At 42.9% G+C, this 20,059-nt stretch overlaps 1 protein-coding gene across 6 annotated transcripts in view; it reads right to left on the bottom strand.

Annotated features, from left to right (window-relative positions):
* The window catches only part of NEDD4L (NEDD4 like E3 ubiquitin protein ligase), a 147,524-nt gene that overhangs the window by 110,083 nt on the left and 17,382 nt on the right, over positions 1 to 20,059 (bottom strand). The window contains exon 1 of one of the 6 annotated variants that reach the window (XM_082667464.1): positions 19,020 to 19,269. The exons of 3 other annotated variants lie outside the window; for them this stretch is intronic. In XM_082667464.1, coding sequence (XP_082523590.1) covers positions 19,020 to 19,049 — 30 coding nt within the window. In that variant the 5' untranslated portion in view covers positions 19,050 to 19,269. Of the gene's footprint in view, positions 1 to 19,019; positions 19,270 to 20,059 lie in introns of those variants that run through there. 2 more of the 6 variants (XM_082667465.1, XM_082667469.1) reach the window with 2 other exon arrangements.

The following is a 20,059-nucleotide window of genomic DNA, read 5'->3' as shown; positions in this document are numbered from 1 at the left end:
ATTCTGCTGTGTAAAGTCAGAACTCAATTACTTCAATTTATTCAGATGTCTTGTAGTATAGACGTGAACTCATGATCATGAGGGCAAACGTCACCTTGCAGGGCTGATGGCCCCTGTAGGATCCCAACCCCCAATTTCACACAGTGGACTCCGTGGGCAGGAAGCACATACTAGAGGAGATACGTATATTCCACTTTCTTTCTCCTTGGGGATTTACTTTACATAAACTTATTTCCACTCCATATTTTAAACACAATTGCTGATCAACGCTTTGTCCTCTCTTTGTAAGTCAAGCATGCAGTTGTCTGAATTCTTTGGCAGAGGGCAAGCAAAAATAAATGAGACTGGAATTTCATGCTGGGTTAAGAGCTGCCTTTTTGATCATACAGACCTTTATTAAGCTCCTTAGCATCTGTACAGGATAAAGTTAAATGAGGACAAAGTTAAACCTGAACAATGTCAAACCAGAAGTGTCCAGTAAAAAAAGTCATAGAAGGAAATGTTTTAAAATAGCTCTTCTAGTCCTTCAATTAAATATTATCGGCACATTAAATTCCTTTTGTGTAAATGTTAGCCTGCAGTTGCTCATTCTGGGCCAATAAAAAGGTTATATCATTATGGTCACAGAACTATCCAATGTTCTCATATTATATGCTTGACCTTCTGGGAAAACTTCTGTTGGCCCCCATACATGACCCTCAAACCACGGAAATTTCCAAATGCAGGTGATGCACATGAGGAACAGCTCATGTTTTCATCACTGCAGCTCCAGTGTCCAGCAGAGCCCTTAGTGGTGTCCCATATTCGACTGTTTACCCAAACTGACCTGTCTCAATTAGCACTACCGTATGCGACGCATCACCAAGTCAACATTCCAAGCTGCTGGGATTATCATTACCTTTAGGAAATCCTCAGTGTGCTGGGCTTCACTCTTCCACATACTGAAACAGGTTGTTTTCTGCTAGGGGCCACTATGTCCATGAGATAAAGAGTATAGACTACATAAGGACTGTTAATTATTTTCATAGGATGCCTTTCTCTTTAAGACACCATCCACTGACAGAAGTCTGTGACAAAATTAAGTGCAAACAAGTTAACAAAATTAAAATTAATTAGTTTTATATGAAGTATATAAAGTATTTTTTATATACTTTATATAAAACTCATTTTTCGGAAAAGCACAGCACTTTTTGCAGACGTCAGATTGACGCCTCAAACATGGCACCTTTACTGGAATGTTGACCACACTGTTGAAACACTGAGGAACAGGGTGTATCTGCTTACAGTCTGCAGAATAGAGTACTTCTATAGGCATATACTCAGTGAACGTTAGTAGAGTTCATTATATATACCTAAATTATGACTATATACTATTTTTAAAACTCCAGAATTGGATATGTAAAGATTCTGATGAATACAATTTCTGCTCTTCACCACCGTACCTTATACTTAAATATACCTGTGGTGACTGTAAACATGGACCCTGTGTGGGCAAGAATGTGCACCTACATGCAAAATATTCCAGTATTTCTGAAATATCGTATAAATAATTAAGAATGTAAGGTATGGAAACTGTGTATAGCTACTTATAAAAGAAGTTAAATTTTTTCAGAGGCGAGGAGACTGCACTAATAAATAATGTTCTATTTATTGTGTAAGCAGGAAAACAGCTTATTAACACACGTTGTTTGAATAAGATTTAGAGGGTAAAGGGCTGAAAGAACGAGGTACCGACCCACTAGAAATACAGTTCTTCTAATATTTAATTTCTACATTCTGCTTCCGTAAATTTGCTTCATTAAAAATATTTGATTCTTGGAAAGAATCATTTGAAAAAGGAGGACGGGTTTTAATATTTATGCAAAACTGACTTCCCCACTTCCAGAAAAAAACTGGACTGATCTAGAACTTCTCCTAAATAGGAGTTAGAAACATCCAGTATGACTGAATGGGACGGAATGAGAGCTGACTATTCATTCCATCAATTTTACAGGTAATTTATTATCAATTTCTTTCTATCTTAATTCAGCCTGGTCTCAGGGAAAGGCCTCATTGAAGGGGTGGGAAGTAACCGTAGGTTAGAAAAACCTAGAAGGCAAAACATGTAAATTTGCCTAGTGGACTTTTTGCCCTAACAATCCGGACAATTAGGATTGTCCAAACATTCCCAACAGACAACTCAGAATACTGAACCCCATCTAGCCAAGGAGGTACACCTACTCCTGACCTTCCTGAAAACAAAACAATAGTAACAACTATATTAAGTCCTATACCATGGCAAAATTTAGGCATTCACAGAAAAAGTTGATAATATACAAAGGCCATCTTCCCTGGAACTGACAAGTAATAAGAGCTGAGTTTTTCTATTAAGTACTTCAGGCATATTTAACTCATTCATTCAGTCAACAAGCATTTATTGTCTATTACCTTCAATACAAATACTAGGTGGTAAGTGATGTTAAGTCTGAGCAAATGAGTGAAAATGAGGCAAAGAAAAGGCAAGAAAGAACCAACATATAACCCAGAAAGTCACCCAGCATCTTCACAAACACCTTTTCCATTTACAAACTTCTTTCAAGGTGTGGGCAGAATAATGAAAACAGAAATATGTCTAATGTTTCTAACAAGAAGAAAGCTAATTGGAGTTCACCACAATGACCCTGCCATATCTAATAATGCGATCACAGCTGGATTAAGGGGATTCAAAGGGGCCCAGAATTAGATGGAAAAGAAAAAGCAGCAGTGTTAAGAATCATTACGAAATTGAGATAAATCTAAAGAAATCTGGCGCGCCTGAAAGCTGTTACCCAGCGAGTAAGAATGGAAGTTGGTGAGCAATTTCGCTAACTACAAATTAATTCAAGGAGCCCCAAGTAACTATCCTCTTATGACTTCTCCTTAAGACCAAAAAAATTAATGGGAAGAAAACTACAGAGGGGAGAGTGGGGGTTTAAAACATCCATAGGCCAACCAAACAAGGATACCATCTTGAGGACATTTCTGCATGTGACCAAAAATGACACAGGAACTCTGCTACAATCAATCGGATTGCAAAGAGATGTCCACAGGCTTACTGGAAAGGGAAAATATAATAAATCAGTATAAACTCAAAAAACCAAAAACTTACAGCTGTCAGGAGAGCTGTTTATAAAGCTCTGGTAACTTATTATACTATGAATTGAGTTTCTGTATTTCCTCCTCATTTATTTTAAGTAAACAAGAAGGCTAAGAGTAGAGTTAAGAGCACTAATTTACTCTCATCGTTGAGGCAAAACTTTTTCAGGATACGTCTTAACCTGCTTTTCAACACAGGTATATACATATATTCAGCCTTAATTTTAATAAAATTCCAGAAACAAAGACTTATTATCTAATGTTTGGGAGGCAAGTCTTATCTTTTCAAACAGCGTGTGCATTTCCTGATTGCAGAGGCCATTTACTCAACTTAAATTCCCCCCATCACAGCCATTAGCAGAGCCAGACACACGGAAGGATGTTTAGAAATACTTCACGTTAGCAAATTGCTAATGACTTCTCTGCTATGAAAAATGCAGTGAGCCACTCAAAGCTAGAATCCACTGTGTCCAAAACAGTCTTTCCAATGGCTTAAGTTTCATATTTTGCTTCCCTTACTATATTGCTATCCAGATCAATTCAGAGAATTTCTAAACAAAATAAAAGTGAAACTTAAGGAACAAATCACAGTTCTTTGAATCAGCGTCTAGAGTAAAGTAAGAATGCTGATGAAGAACTGCTCATTGTAACTTAAGTAAAAGCCTTCCCCTGTGAGCGTGCGCAGTGTTACTTGAGCAGAGCAGCTTCGTAACAGGGAGATGGCTCTACTAGTTGGTTACATAATGGGAACAAACAGAGAGAAAATGGAAAAGCAAGTCAACAATAAACCCAAGCAGTCATCTGGTTAGAGAAGAGAAAAAATTCTACAATCCTTGCTACATAATAATCCACTAGAGATACACGGGGCAGAAGCAGGGCCTCCCTGGAAACCGACATGATGATATCGGGGCAATGGTCCAAGTTCACTGTAAACAAAGAGGATGATTTTGCAGGATCAGTCATGGACACACGTGCCCAGGGGCAACCACTATGTAGTGCCAAAAGAAGTATGCGAAAACTGTTTAACTATAATTCCCAACAATACTACGGTATCCGGAGGAAATGCTGCAACGGTGTAAGAACAGAAAGTTCTCTATTTCTCAAAGCAAACGGATTTTAGAATCCCTAAACTAAGTCAGGGGTAGAAGGAGAAACGGCCCATCAGTCGTTTCGCTGAGATTTTGTGTTGAAAACCACCCAGCCACAGACCTGCAGACCAATTTTCATGTTAGCTGTCAAGAGAAACTCTAAGAGATGATCCCAAATTACAAAGAAACGGCTCTCTGATTCTTTCCAGTTATTATTTTGCCACTTCCAATTTCGACCTGAATCTTTAAGTCAATTTTTGCAACATTACGGCCAAGAGACGCTTTGCAATTAAGTTTCAAAAGCAGGATAATTATGTTTGCCTAAAACGGCTCCCTTCCAATGAGTTCAAGTTCTGTTCTTACTACTCTTTAGCAAAAGATGAACCAACTTGTAGCATTTATTTAACCCCTGAATAAGCAATTTTTTCAAAAAGTATTCTTGCTTTATATTCATTTCTTTGGTGGCTATAACGAAAGTCTGAAGTATTCAGTCAATTAGAACAAAGTATTTCAACAACAGTTTGGGCAGCATATAATTTCAGGATAATGCATGTATCCGCAAAAAAGACTAGAATTTACTAACTTTAAAACAGTTAAAGGATTTACTAACAGAACAGCATGTACTGACTTTGAAAAGCACTTATGGTGGTTATGCAAACATAAGCAGATATGACTTGCCTTTTTTAAAAGATCCAGTAAAATAAAGAAACACAAATCTTCACCAAAAAAGCAAGGTATCATTAGAACACGTGTGGACTCGAATATGAATTCTACCATTTTGAAATTTCACAGCACAACCAATCTGTGCATAGAAGGGCATCAAGAGTGCATTAGAATGATGTGGATTTTTTGTGCTTCAAAACACACTGGTGTACATCATTGCCCTGGTGAGTTGGCTTCTCAGGAACTCTCTGAATGGGTCTGTTTACTGGAGACATAAACCACTTGACCACCCGTCCACAGGCCTCAGCACCAGAAGCATGTGGTAAGCACACACACACAATCTGGGGTTCACAAGCAGCAGGAAGGGGGAAACTGCAAAAAGGATATCTTGGCAACCGTTTAGCACCTTCTTTTCTAGCACGGATCAATTAAGAAATCCTTTGCTTAAAGCATCTGCTCAGAATTTTTTAAATTATATAGTTGTTTTTCTTTTTTGGGGGGCTGCATCCAGTCTTAGTTGTGGCGTGTGGGCTCAGTAGTTGCGGTGCGCATAGTTGCCCCGAGGCACGTGGGATCTTAGTTTCCTGACCAGGGATTGAACCAGCATCCCCTGCATTGTTGCAAGATGGATTCTTAACCACTGGACCACCAGGGAAGTCCCTAAAATTATATAGCTCTTGACTCTGAAATATAGTAGCATGTGTGCAAGGGACAGTGTGTGTGTGGGTGCGTGCGCGCACGCGTGTGTAGTGCATGTATAGAAGGGAGAGCGAGCATAAGAACGCCCCACAACAACACACACATGGAGAAGCACAGCAGATTACCAGCGCCTACAAGTACAAGTACCAGCCTGGTACCCAGCCATGCAGCAGTATCAATCACTCACTGAGTTACCCATAACCGAACAATGTCCACGGCATTATTCTCTATGGCAACAGTGAAAAAGCAGGTCCACAATTAAATAAAATATCCAGACATATGGTTTAGCAAAATAGTTTAAACTGGAAGCATCAATTATATAAAAGTTTTTCAAAGCAATAAAATTAAGTATTCGACAAACCATCTTTACTGAGAATAACAAGATGATGCAAAATCACCCTGTCCAAAAGACCAGATGTTGCCACAACAATGGAGATAATCACTGATGGAAGCTACCGGCATGTCTGCGGATATACAATTCTCCCTTCCCCCATCACTGACAAAAGCAATTCCAGTTCCCAAAGCTTTTTATCCCACAGAAACTTTTTCTAACATTGATAACCACCGGCAATGGTATGATTAAGATAGATTATTCATATTGCTACTATCATCACTAAATTCCTCTTCTTCTTATTAATACGGAGTTCCTGCTAACATATTTTACTCTTTGCTTCCCGGGCTGAGACATGAGAAACATTTGCTAAAAATTACTTCCGAGATGGGGGATCAAGGTTATGCAAACAGAATTTCTCTGTAAGCAGCTTCACACGTCATCTTGGCTAGAATTCATCAAACTTTCCCAAGGTGGCCCTTGTTCTGGTTTCCCCAGTAGGTCTGCTTGCCAGGCCCAGGAAGAATTTTTTTTAAGTATATTGATTAGTGAATTAGTTTGCTAAGGTTGCCATAACAAAGTATCACAAACTGGGTGGCTTAACCAACAGAAATGTATTGTCTCATTGTCACAGAGGCTGGAAGTCCAAGATCGAGGTGTCAGCAGGGTGGGTTCTTTCTGCGGGCTCCGTTTCAGGCCTCTCCCCAAGCTTCAGGCGGTCTGCTGACAACCTCTGGCATCCTTGGCTTCTGCTGCATCACCCTGAGCTCTGCCTTCATCTTCACATGGCATTTCTCCCCGTTTGTATCCAAAGTTCCCTTTTTTATACAGGTACCAGGCATACTGACTCAGCGCACACCCGATTCAATCTTAACTATGTCTGCCAAGACCCTGTTTCCAAATAAGGTCACATTTTTATATTCTCGGGGTTAGGACCTAACATATCTTTTGGTGGGGACACAATTCAGCCCATAACAATTAATAATGGTGAAATGGGTAGGGAAGCCACTTTCTCAACAGGGATTTCTCACAAGTCAAGCGTTTGGTGCGCAGCATTAACAGCTGGCTGGGGGACTGACTGCTGGGACCTTTGTAAGAGGAAGGATTTTGCTATTGCCCCAAAGCCTCATGACCATTAAGGTGGATAAAAGGGTAGCAGCTGAGTCCTAAAGGCTCTTCTCCAATATCCCACTTCTCCTCCAGCTGGGCAATGGCAGACATGCATTGCTTCGATCTGAAGTTAGGCACAGCCAACACGACTTGCTTTAGCCAATGAAGTGATGTCTGCGGCTCCTAGGCAGAGCCTTTAAGAGCAACGTGCAGTTCGCCGTGCTCCCTTCCCCCATGGCAGGGGTGGTGGAAGCACACCATCCCAGGGATTACCTGTCATCGTCCTGGGGACTCTTGGTGACCACACTGAGCACTGCTCCCCTGCTAACAAATGCTGGACATCTATCATGAGCAAAAGTAAATAAGTAAATCTTCGCGGTCTAAGCCACTGAGATTTTGTTTCTGCAGTACAACCCAACCTGAGACAGATGGGAATTTCCTACTTTGAATTCATGCTCTCCATAGTGCCTTGGGTTTCTCTATTTTATACGTAACCAGGAGAGGGAAATCCATTTCATGAGCTCATATAAAGTTAACAGGCCTAATTGCAGAATGTTACACCAGTCTGAGCTACTGTGCCCCACCCACTGGGAGTGTTCAAACTCAACTGAGACATCAAAGCCTGCAAGAGAGCTAAATAGACCCAGCCCGTCGGGTCAGCTCATTGAGATAAGCTGCACAGAGCAAAATTCACTTGTTCATTCATCTGACCTTTCAGTAGGTGTAACTTTTTAATTTAAATCCACTGGACTGATCCAAAATGGACTGACTGACCTTTTATTTAATTTCAATAACTGCAATTAATATTCCACAAACCTTTTTTTTTGCAATTAATAACCACGCTCACTTAAATTTCTTGGAGTATAAATTTCAGTGGCATTTTATTTTATTTTTTTTCAGTGCCATTTTAAAATCAGATAGATGAATAATGGGCCACATAAGATAATGAGAAGTAGTTCAATCCTCCTTTTTAAGAAAGAGTTCCTGCCTCTCCTCTGAGGTGGCAGCACCAGATTTACCAGCTAATGGACAGCATTTTAACCAGGTTAGAAAATACTCATTGCCAGAAATGAGAGGATCAGATGGAAAAATAAGCAAGCAGAAACTATGTACTACTCACATGGGTATACTGTTGGAATTGTAAAATAGACAGGTCTATCAACTTTACCTTTTAATTAAAGATTATGTTTCTTAAAATTCTTAATTTTAATATTGCTCCAATAGGTCAGTTGTAATATACTAAGGGGGAATAAGGCTTTTTTATTTTTCCTCTAAAACAATTTTCCAAAGGTTAGGGGAAATTTTTATTGACTTGTTTAGGAAACATGGCTTATCTATAACATTGTAGGCACGGAGAGGAGGAGAACTCATTACCTAGTGATGAAAAGAGACTGCATAATATAAAGAAGGGAAACATGAGGGTAGAAGTTGAGAGAAAAACATGATGAAAAATGTGCCACAGAGTGGGCGAGTCACAGAACAAGAAACAAAAGCCACTTCAGAAGGTTTTAACATTCTGCATTGCACAGCCGTGCTAACGTATTCCACTGTAAGTCTCACCATTTCCATCGGGGCTATTCCTTCCCGATTAATAAAAAAAAAAAAAGAATTGAATGAGAGCAGAGTTCAGGAAGTGGCACATAAGTGGAAAGCAGTTAATTATGAAAGAAGTCATTTTTTGATTATCCTTTTACCAAATTCCTCTGTTCACCTTTTCAATGCCTCTCACATAGGTAGCAGAGAATAAACAGTGATTATCTCTGGTGGTGGGACTACAAGTGATTCTGTGGTTTTTTTTTTTTTTTTTACTTTTGAATGTTTCCACGATTAATATATATTAATTGTGGTTGAATACAGGAAAAAACAATGTACCTACAATAAGTTGAAAGGACTGTTTCTCAGCTTCAGCCCTCATTTCCAACTCCCTCCGCCGCCCTCCTGCCCCCATCCCTGGCACTGGTAAGTTCCTAGTGAAAACACACCAGCAACTTTCTGGAAAGGCTGCAGAAGTCAGCCTGTCTTAAGGAAAAGTCTACACGATTTACCAGCCCCCAGAGACCTATCTTATTTGTGCCTCCTCGATCCTTGCCGTGTCAGGTCCTCCCACCCAAGCTACCTCTCTGCAGTGCCCGCCAGCTTTTCACTGTTTATTCAGATTAAACTCAACGCTACAGCCCAGCTCAAACCTTCCCCCTTTCTCTCCACTTACCCTCCCCACTGCCCCTGCCAGGAAAGCTTTCCTAACCAGGCCAGCCCCACAGGTCCTCTTTTCATTACCCAGGAGAACAGGCAAACAATCACACTATAAACACAGAGGCACACCTAGTGCACCGCACGCTCCGAGTTGGAGGAGTTGAACGGGAGGCCTGTTTGCAGGGCAGGTTTCAGGGATGGAGGGTGCGGAATCCTGCCAAGAACACTTCGCCCAGCTTAAAGCAGAGACCAAGCAATCCAGAGGCTTTCTCTCCACTCGAAATGTGTGTATTTCACAACTAACAGTATATAATGCGGTCTGTTCTAGACAGGCTCTAAACAGAGGCTTAACATATTTACTATCTGGCCCTTTACAGGAAAAGTTTGCTGACTCCTGATTTAGAGCATAAAACAAATTCTTATTAAATCAAGCAGAGTCAACCATGTCATGTGTCATGGCAACAATGCAAAATCCCAGCCCTCACATGGCAGAGACGTTCCCCCAGACCCTGCACGAACGAGAAATGCCTACTGACACCCTAGCAAATAGCATGTACGCACCTGCTTCAACCCACCCCTCCAGCCCCACTTCCTCTCTACTCAACCACTCACCTAACCACTAACACAGGCCCACTTGCCTGAGATTTTTCTCTCCTCCAAGCCTTCTTGCTAGAAATGCTCTCTCTGCCTGCCGCCTCAGCCCCACGCATTCTTCAAGACCCCATTCACCCCTCTCTTCCTTTGCCGCCTTCAGGCTTTCTCGACTGTGGAAAGCAGTAGCTTTCATCCATTTCTGTCTTCCTCTTGGTTTGAACTCTTACTTCCATAACTGGTACATACTGTCTTGCATGCATCTTTTCCATACCTGTCTCTCTCCCTAGACTGTAAACTCTCTGACAGCAAGGGCCAGATTACTTTGGACTCCCTCACGTTGATAAACATTTTTAAAGTAAAAGAAGCCAAGTATATAATCACTGTGTGAACAGATTATTCTGAAAATCTGTCTTTGAATTTAAAAATTTTCAACCTTGCTCGAGAGAAGACAGATCTGCAGACACATGCAGGTACGATGGCGGGGGTAGAGGAAACAGTGCAAGGGAGTAAAAGACTTGTTAGCCAGGGACTGTCAGGAAGGGGGGGGAGGGCATCCTCGAGGGGCAACGGGGAATAAAGGTCTAGAGAAGTGCCCTGTACCAGGGGATGTTTGAGGGGGGTGGGGGGATGGAACCAAAGAGATACGTAAGGTGAGAAATGCAAGCAGGTTGATCACAGCGGTAAGAGAGCCACCAGGGAGTTTCGGCAGAATGTGACAGGATAAGATCTGAAGTTCACGAGATAGTACTTTGGGGCGGCAATTAGGAAGATGGACTAGAAGAGTCAGTCTGGAGGTGGTTAACCATCTAACCAGTTAGGACACTACTGCCCTGGATAAGAAGTTGGCCACAGCAGTGGTGGGAGGACAAGAGGGGAGGGGTCACCGCAGGAGGCAGAAGGGGCAGGGCCTGGCCACCGGGTGGATGTGGAAAAGGTACAAGGTGCCTCCAAAGTTTCTGATCTTCAAATGGCTTTGGCCATACGGAGAGGTCAGACCTCCAACTCCAGAACGAACTACATTATACACTGTTAGTTGCAAAATACATAGCTTTCCAGTGTATATAATGGAGAGAATGCCTCTCTCAATTTCACAGGCCTACCTGAGGTTCAATGCTCTCAAAGAACTAGACAGGATTATGAACACACTTCAGCATTTTTTTGGTTATGAAAAAGAAAGCATGTTTGATATTTCTCAAACAATGGCTTTGCAGATGAAAATAACTAAGCTAGGGAGAAAGTATTTCCAAGGTTGTCAGTTCTGAGTGAGGCATCATTCAACATCTCTCAGCCTAAGGTTTCTCAAAGCAGGTCATGGACCACCTGAATTGGCATCACCCGTGATGCTTATAAAAACGGAAGTTTTTGACCATAACCTGCCTAGCCAATTCAACCAGTTAAGATATAACAAGAATCCAGAAGTGGTTAAAAATAAGCCAGCAGGATATGCCAATGGATTTCACACAGAACATAATCTCAGAATATAAAACATACGGATAAGATATTTGTTTTTTGTTTTTTTGTTTTTTTATTGCGGTACGCGGGCCTCTCACTGTCGTGGTCTCTCCCATTGTGGAGCACAGGCTCCGGACGCGCAGGCTCAGCGGCCATGGCTCACGGGCCCAGCTGCTCCGCGGCATGTGAGATCTCTCCGGACCGGGGCACGAACTCGTGTCCCCTGCATCGGCAGGTGGACTCTCAACCACTGCGCCACCATGGAAGCCCCCTGATAAGATATTTTATCTCACACATTTTGTACGTTTGAATTTATGATCACATTTTCAGAGTTGTAAAAAGTTAAAAATAATAAAAATGACATTTAGGTGACCCTTTGCAGAACCTCAGAATCAGCCTTGGGAGCAAAGTTTAAAAGCCATAGGTTTGAATTATCTCCTTTATACCCACCAAGAAACAAGCCAAAAATGCAAATGTAACCAATGATCTAGCCAGCAATTAACATCTAGCAACTACCTATTGGAGGAGGACAATCTGTCACAACCCCAACTCAAGATCTACCATGTCAACAAGAGGCCTGGTCAACAACCTTTCCCTTCCCTGCTGCCAGGCTTCCCAAACCAACCCGACGTGCCCAGAGTATACGACCCCAGCCAAGCGCGCCCACCCCCAGGAACCGAGCTCTTGACACTCAGCCTAGAGCCTGCCTTTCTCTGCTGCCTCAGGGATCACGCCAGAATTACCATCCTCTATTTTATTTGTTGCTTCTGTTTTCACCGAAGCATTTTTTCTTTCCCCTTCTTAATGCTCCTTCCCCTCCCCCCCTGGAGGGAACCCACAGGATCCAGTGCTCAAATCCAAGCCCCCAGGGCAAAGCGGGCCCAGAGGTGCCAAGGCTAACATGCTTCCCTTTCAACAGCCAAGTCCCTTTTCTTCTCCTCGTCTAGTGTCCTTACCCAGACCTGCCATAAATTCCCCCTTATGACCTGGCTGCACGTCTGCCAAGCAAAAAGCCGAGGGTAGTACCGCCAACCTGGAGCCTGGCACTAAGACATAAATCCTCTCCAGGGAAAAAAAAACAATTCTCTCTACACAGAAATGTTTAATAAACAGCAGGACATGGTCTACTCCAGCAAAATGCCTGAGCACAGTGATATCAGAATTGGTGACCGTGGACACCCAACACACTCCAACAATTCTGCAGCCAGCGCCCAGCCCTATACACAGTTCAAACCAAAGACGTTGTTCGTTACATCGTGGGGCCTTCCTTAATCATTTAAGTCTGAAATCCTTCTCAAGCTATCTTAAGGGGGAAAAAGATTTTTTTTTGTATTTTTTCTAGTAAGCATTTTATCATTAATAATAATATAATCAACCACATTTGTACAGCACGTTAGCATCACCAGAGCTCTTGAAGTTACCTCATTTATTCCTCACAGAAAGTCTAATGCAGGTACTGTCATTTAACAAATAAGGAAGTGGGTTCAGAAAAGTGACATGACCAGGGGTCACAGAAACTGTCAGCAGCAGAAAAAGGGCCTTAGGGCTTCCCTGGTGGTACAGTGGTTAAGAATCCGCCTGCCAATGCAGGGGACACGGGTTCGAGCCCTGGTCCGGGAAGATCCCACATGTCGCAGAGCAACTAAGCCTGTGCGCCACAACTACTGAGCCCACGTGCCACAACTACTGAAGCCAGGCGCCTAGAGCCCGTGCTCCATGACAAGAGAAGCCACCACGGCGTGAGGCCCGCACGCAGCAACGAAGACCCAACGCAGCCAAAAATAAATAAATAAATAGATTTATAAAATAAATAAATAAATAAAGGCCCTGTCCTCACCGGTTCCATCCTTCTCGAGATGAGGTCCCTCTGCCCCACAGTCTGGGGCAGGGAATGGGTGAGGAGTGTGGCCCAAGGCTGCTGAGGTTGCAGTGACAGAAACGCTGGCGGTCATCAGCAGCCCCCATAACGTGTAGGTGATTCAGGCCCCGGCAAGGGGAGGGGCTGACACGACTGCCAGGCTGTGGTTTCCCTCGAAATGAGGACTTGCACACGGTCGTGCTCAGGATGGTTAATTTGGGCTTTGTATCTTTTCAAATTACTCAAGAACCATGAAACTCTTTGCATGTCAAATCTGTTTTTTGGTCTGAGGGTGTGTTTGTGTGTGTGGTCGCACACACACGTGTGTGTGTAGTGGTTAATCACAGGACACGGAGAAAAATCCACCAAAGTGCGCAGGTGTGCTTTGTAACTGACGTCATTTGTTGTGATTTTAAACATAGCAACAGATTTTGCTTTAGAGCAAACGGAGCTAAATTACATGTAACATGAATCAAATTACTATGGAAACTAAATTGATCCCACTTACTGAGCACCTGCTACAGAAAAAAACAAAAACAAAAACACTTCAGCAACTGCTATGACCACAAGGGCCTACAGGACAAGGTAAATGAAATTTTTCTGGACCCTGAAATTCACCAGCAATTCAGAGGGGAGAAAATTGAGACTGTCATCCTATATTAAACCATTCTTTATTATTTGGAAGAAGTCCTCACCACCCACCTCCTAAACTAGATTTTAACAAATAACTGGATCTTGGTGCAGGGCCTAGGCCAAGAATGCTTCTCTTAGTGCAACTTCTAGAAACGTGATGGATTTCTTTAAACTATACATCTTTTTCCCTTCAAGTTGAATAACTCCATTCCTGATAGCAAAACACCCACTCTCCCCACTCCTTTGGGCCACTGCAGTTGTTTCTCAGCTGTCTAAGCAAGTGCATCCCTGAGCTATTTGGTCTGCCCATCGTGTGCGAGGCTGCCCTCCTCCAGCTTCCGGGGAAACAGCTGTCCAAGCACTCCATCACCCCACGCCCCGCCGAGCTCACCTACAGAAGGCGGCTCTGACAAACAAGCAAGGTTTAAATTCCCCACGACCTGTTAAGGACCCTGTCTCTTTTGGTTATCTACTGCTAACAAACCACCCTGAAATTTAGGGTCTAAAACCCACCAGAGCCATTTAGATGGGGACTGGGGCTGGAACGTCCAAGACTTCACTCACCTGGTGGGCACTCTGGCAGAAAGCCGGAACTTTTCTACATGTGGCTAACTGAAGCTTCTTTACACGGCAGCCGGATCCTGAAGGCACACACTCCCACAAAGGCAGGAAGCGAAAGCTGCCAGGGCTTTTAAAGACTAAATGTAGAAGGACCCCAGCCTCACTGCCACCGCATTCCCAGGGCCAGCCCGGATTCAAGGGGAGGGGAATACACGCTACCTCATTTTTTTTTTTTTTTTTTTTTTTTGCGTTACGCGGGCCTCTCACTGTTGTGGCCTCTCCCGTTGCGGAGCACAGGCTCCGGACGTGCAGGCTCAGCGGCCACGGCTCACAGGCCCAGCCGCTCCGTGGCATGTGGGATCTTCCCGGACCGGGGCACGAACCCGCGTCCCCTGCACTGGCAGGCGGATTCTCAACCACTGCGCCACCAGGGAAGCCCTACACGCTACCTCTTGATGGGGGAGGGATGAAAACATCTGCAGCCAGCCTTGCTCCGCCACACTGTCTTCCCATGTTCACTCTAAGAAGGATATGCTGATATAATCTCTATGGTCTTAGGGCCAGACCTAAAATCTGTGCTTTAAAGTCACACAGCCTACCTACCATTTTGGTCTGAAACGCAGCACCGTGCAAGGAGCTCACTGAACGGATACATACATTAGCCCAACTTGTTACGAGGTCACAAAGCCCTGTCTGCAACACCCAACTGTCAATGACCACACAGCGTCTGATGAACCAAAACCAAACAAAACCAGCTTACGCTTCTCTGTCAAACATTTCAAGAGTGAAGATGGAATCTAAAGACACGTAAGGAAACCTTTACGTCCTCACACATTCCTGTCTGTCCTGTCTTTATATCTCAGCAGAGGCAAAATATGTGACACAGAATTTTGAAAAGGAAACAAAAAGTGCCTTCGGGGGGGTGCGGGGGAGGGATGGAGTGGGAGGCTGGGGTCAGCAGATGCACACTATTATATGCAGAATGGATACACAACAAGGTCCTGCTGTATAGCACAGGGAACTATAGTCAACATCCTGTGATCAGCCACAATGGCAAAGAATAGGGGAAAGAATGTATACACACGTATAACTGAATCCCTCTGCTGTGCGGCAGAAATTAACACGACACCGCAAATCAACTATACTTCAGTAAAAAAAATTTTTTTTTAAAGGTGCCTTCCTATCATCTGTGAGAGGAACAACTGGAGGGAGGGACCCTTCCTAAATTTCTAAGGTGATATTAGAAGCTGATTGTTTTTCCTCTAGAAAATCAGATGATTTGTACTTTTAAAAATAGCGACTTTATTTTCCTAGGCTCCAGGGAAGCTGGGTTAATTCAAGTTTTGTATCTACCAAGGTGCCTCCATGTGATTTAGAGACAGGACATATTCTCTGATGGGAAAGACCTGGGGTCCTGGCATGTCTTGCGACTCCCCCTGGGCCAGTACCCCCTTCATTCTCTACACTCCAGCCTCATCATGATCCCTTAGTTCCTCCAATGCACCCAACTCCCTTCCCCATGCAGGACCTCCGTGTGCACGGGTGCAAGGTTCCTTCCTCCGGGACTCCCTTCCATCCACGCAGCCCACACCTCACACATCAGGCCTCGGTCATAGCTGGCTCCTGAGAGGGGGTTCTCCTGATCGCCCTTCTCCAAGGAGGCCTCCCTATTACCTTCTCTGTCTCAGACTCCTGTTTACGTCCTTTGGCATATTTGTGGAAATAACTATTTAGTAGTGTCTTTTTACTATTCGTAATAACCACAGCAGCTAGAACATACGCCTCCCAGAGCAGTGGCCATGTCTCTCTTATTCAACACTTGCATCTCCAGAACAGCACCTGGAATGTTAAAGGAATTCAGAAGGGTCACTTATCCTTGCTGACCTTCATGTTCATAAAGGAGGCAACAGCAGGTAAATCACACAACCTCTCTGGAGTTAATTATTTTTTTGCTAAAGCAGGGGAGGCTGCATTAAATAATATTAATTTCCTGCCAGCGTTACCACTGAACTGTAGCTTATTCCACAGCTGTCACCGAGAGACTTGGGCTTAGTAAATAAACAGCTACTATTTCATCAGTAAAGATTTGTTTTCTAGTCTCTAATTTCCAATAAATTTAACATTGCAAAACCTTAACACGAATAAAATGTCTGGGGTGAAAAACTATCCATGATATTATGTTAGACTTTAAGTATCTTAAAGGCACAGAAGAAAAGTCTAATATATGAAAAAAATATCAGAAGTAATGAAGTTGTTGTATCTTTCATACGTTTGGAATTTCTCTTCTACACCAGGGATGATGTCCAATCTATAACAAACCACAGTCCTAGGTTTGAAGTTGTAATTTGCTGACAATCTCATTTCAAGCACATCCAAAATTAGCAACTAATTCTTTAACACATACTTATTAATAGACTCCTGAAATTCACAGATTAGATTAGAGAGAAGCACATTCGGTGTGAAGCGTGGAAAATACACAAAAAGAAAAATAAAGACTGATTTTAATTATTACCAAACAAACATGGTAATCAATGAGGGAAACTACTCAATTCCTACATTTTTATTCTACTCAATAGCAAAATACACAATTAATATGTGCAACTACATAACTGTTGATAAAACTACTGATCTGTAATCAACTGTACATTTTGGTTTATAATTTGGTTTTCATAATTTACAGATCTAAAGGGTCACTTTTAAATTATGACAACTCTGTTTGGGTTTAATGAGAATCAGAAAGAACTCTTCCAGAAATACCTCTAGGGGAAAGGTAGCCACTGTCATAAAGTGATCTTGGTTTGGCCTTTAAAAAAGAGAATAAATCACTTTGCTATACACCAGAAAGTAACACAACACTGTAAATTAACTACACTTCAATTTAAAAAAAAAAAGGCAAATAAACCACTAGAGCCCTGAAAGTCCTTTTAACTTAAAGTCTAAAGTTGGCTGACACCTGGTAGTTTAGTGAATCATAAAATGTTTTTTTAAGAATACTTTTTATTGATCTTTTTCGTAGTTCTTCCATACAGTCCAGTAGAAAATTCATTAACTCTAAAAGGATAAGGACAAGACCCAGGCAGCAATAAGAATTAAGATGAACCACAAACGTGTTTGCCAATATGAATTCAGCTGACAGCTTTGCTGGGTATCCAATCCTTAAACATCTGTGAAGAACTTTCATCTTCTTCAGAGGGAATAATAATAAAAACACCTAACACTTATTAACCACTAAGTGCCAGGAACTATGCTAAACAGCTGGCATAGATTCTATCCTACTGAATTCTTAAACTTAAACCTTAAAATAATCTATCTGATTCCAGACATGCTCCAAGGACAAAGAAGAATAAAACAGGCAAAGGGATTGGGGAGAAAGACAAAAGACAGACCACGTGCTCTTTATTCAAAAAGAACGACTCAAATCCTTACTCTCAGTCCATTTAGTCTCAGTTCATAAACAATCCTAACAAACTCCCCTAAACACCTTCTAAGTCCTTAGCAGGTAAGAGGGAGGCGGGCTGCTATACTCACAGCTCTAAGAAGTGGTAACTGACGAGCAAGAGAGATGAGAAATCAACAATAAGCAGCAAACTCATCTCAGAGATGATGGACGTCTTGAGAACTTTAATGATGAAGCAAAGTGTATTATATACCTTATTAAGCCCTGATAGCAACATTAATAAAACATTTCCATAAAGAATGACTAGATTATACAATAATCCATGGCTGTGAGGGTAACAGTGAGTCCAAAAAAAAAAAAAACCCACTGAGATATGCTTAGAATGTTCTACTTAAGAAGGCATGAAAAGGAGTAAGAGAATCATGTGAACCACCCCTGGACAGTTCGCTTTTAAAAGACCCTTAAGACGTAGCTGGAGTGTAGCAGGGAGAAGGGCGGTTCCGGCATCAAGCCGCCTGGTACTGAAGTTCTGCTACCCTCTTCCCGTGTGTCTCTGGACAAGCCACACACTTTCCTGTTTAAAAAAATGAGACACTGGCCCAGGTAACCTTTAAAGTCCTTTGCACTTCTGCTTTTAAACACTACAGGGAAGTGTGCACCTATTACCACTTCTCTGAAATTCATGAAAGTCTGACGCCCGGTCAACACTTTCAAGAAGCGGAGTTTTCAAAAGCCACAAAAATGCGCTCAGTTAATATTTACAGAAGGAAGATAACTTTTGTTACCTGGAGAAAAGTCATATTTGCAGGTAAGATACAACAGGACAGACCGGTCTTGCCGGTCTAGAATTAGAATCCCACTTTCACTTGCTTCTTGCAGTTGGAAACTGAGGAGAAAACTATTGCTTTCATTTCTAAGCTATTTGGGAGAGAAGCTTTTCTCCATATACATGGCAAATATCCAACTGGAACACTCTGCTGCTCTTAACACAGGTATCGCACAGCCTCCTTTGCACGGAAACTTACCTTGTGGGCTGAGCCACAGAAGAACACCCCACCTCCAGAAAGAGCCACCGCAGGAACAAGCAAAAGTGAAAGAACATGTGAGAATAAACGCGCTAAATCAGTATTTACACCAGGGGTTACTGACCAAGTCAAAGCCCAGGTTTAGGCTGTCACTAGCATTAACTTCTTAAACTAGCTGTTCTCACCCCTGACGGCACGTCAGAGTTACTGGGGTGCCGCTCTCCCCCGAACAGTCAATCCCCTCCTAGCCAGGGGGTCCTTGAATGAGCTGAACGATCAGAATCAGTGAAATTCTCCTTACCCAGTCTGCATCATCCCTGGCAGATTCCATTCCATTAAGAGTCAACCGATTAATAAGCAGAAAGAGCAATCCATTAAAATAAAATTAAAAATCTGATAACCAGCGGCTTAATTCTTTGCTGTACTGAACCATTTAAACCCCATTCTGAATGCAGGGTGGGAAATAAAAAAGAGGCCTTCGATAGGCCTGGAAATGCTCGCAGGAACCTAGGATGATTTTTGAGAGTTGTGAAGCAATGACTTTTTAAACCTGTGTTAGACCCTCTATTCTGCAGATAAACACCATTTAGTCCTGCCCCGCCCTGCCCCCAATCCAACCGACCTTCCCTGCCCCCCCCCTTCCCCCCACTTCAGGCAAATCTTCCTGCATCTGTTTTGCTTGGCAACACGCACCAGCATTCCAACACAGGCCACCTGGCCACTGAGAGAAGATTGCAACATATTCGGCAAAATAAGAAACCTGTTCAAAAGGAAAAACTATCTGGAGGGAGGGTTCTGGGAGCAAAGATCAGCGGATCGCAGGGCTCCACTTAGTAAGGGAGGCACCTCTGAACCACTTCGCGTCCTGCCCTGACCCTTTCCTGGTTGTAACGTTGAGAGACTGTTCCCAGGCCCGCTCTCTCCAATGAAACTTGACACTCTCCGAGGACTCCACTGGCTTCTCCAAACCCAGAACCTCTGCACAGGCCTTAGTAGGTCAGTTCAAAGAAATGAGGATAAGTGGCTGTGGCCACCTTCTGATGCCCACAGGAAGGACATCAGTACAAAGCACGACATCTGGTATTTCCCTCTGTCTCAATCCACATTATCAGGGAACTTGCCAGTGGCTGAGACAAAGGAGCATCAATTTCCTTAGCAGTGACTTCAGAATTCTCTCCCCGTCTCATGTCTTCTCCATGAACTGAGACTGTGACCGTGTTTCAAGGTCTCAGCCCGTCAAGGAAACACACGATGAACCAGAGGGCAAAACCAATGACCTCAGGAATCGGGGGAAAAGACACAGAAACCCTTGCTCCCGGACGCCACTTCTGAAGGGACTGC

The sequence above is a fragment of the Grampus griseus genome (genome assembly GCF_964374135.1).
Source record: "Grampus griseus genome assembly, chromosome: 12".
Taxonomy (NCBI): Eukaryota; Metazoa; Chordata; class Mammalia; order Artiodactyla; family Delphinidae; genus Grampus; species Grampus griseus.
Note: the sequence above shows the minus strand (reverse complement) of the source record. Positions and strands in the feature narration are given on the sequence as shown.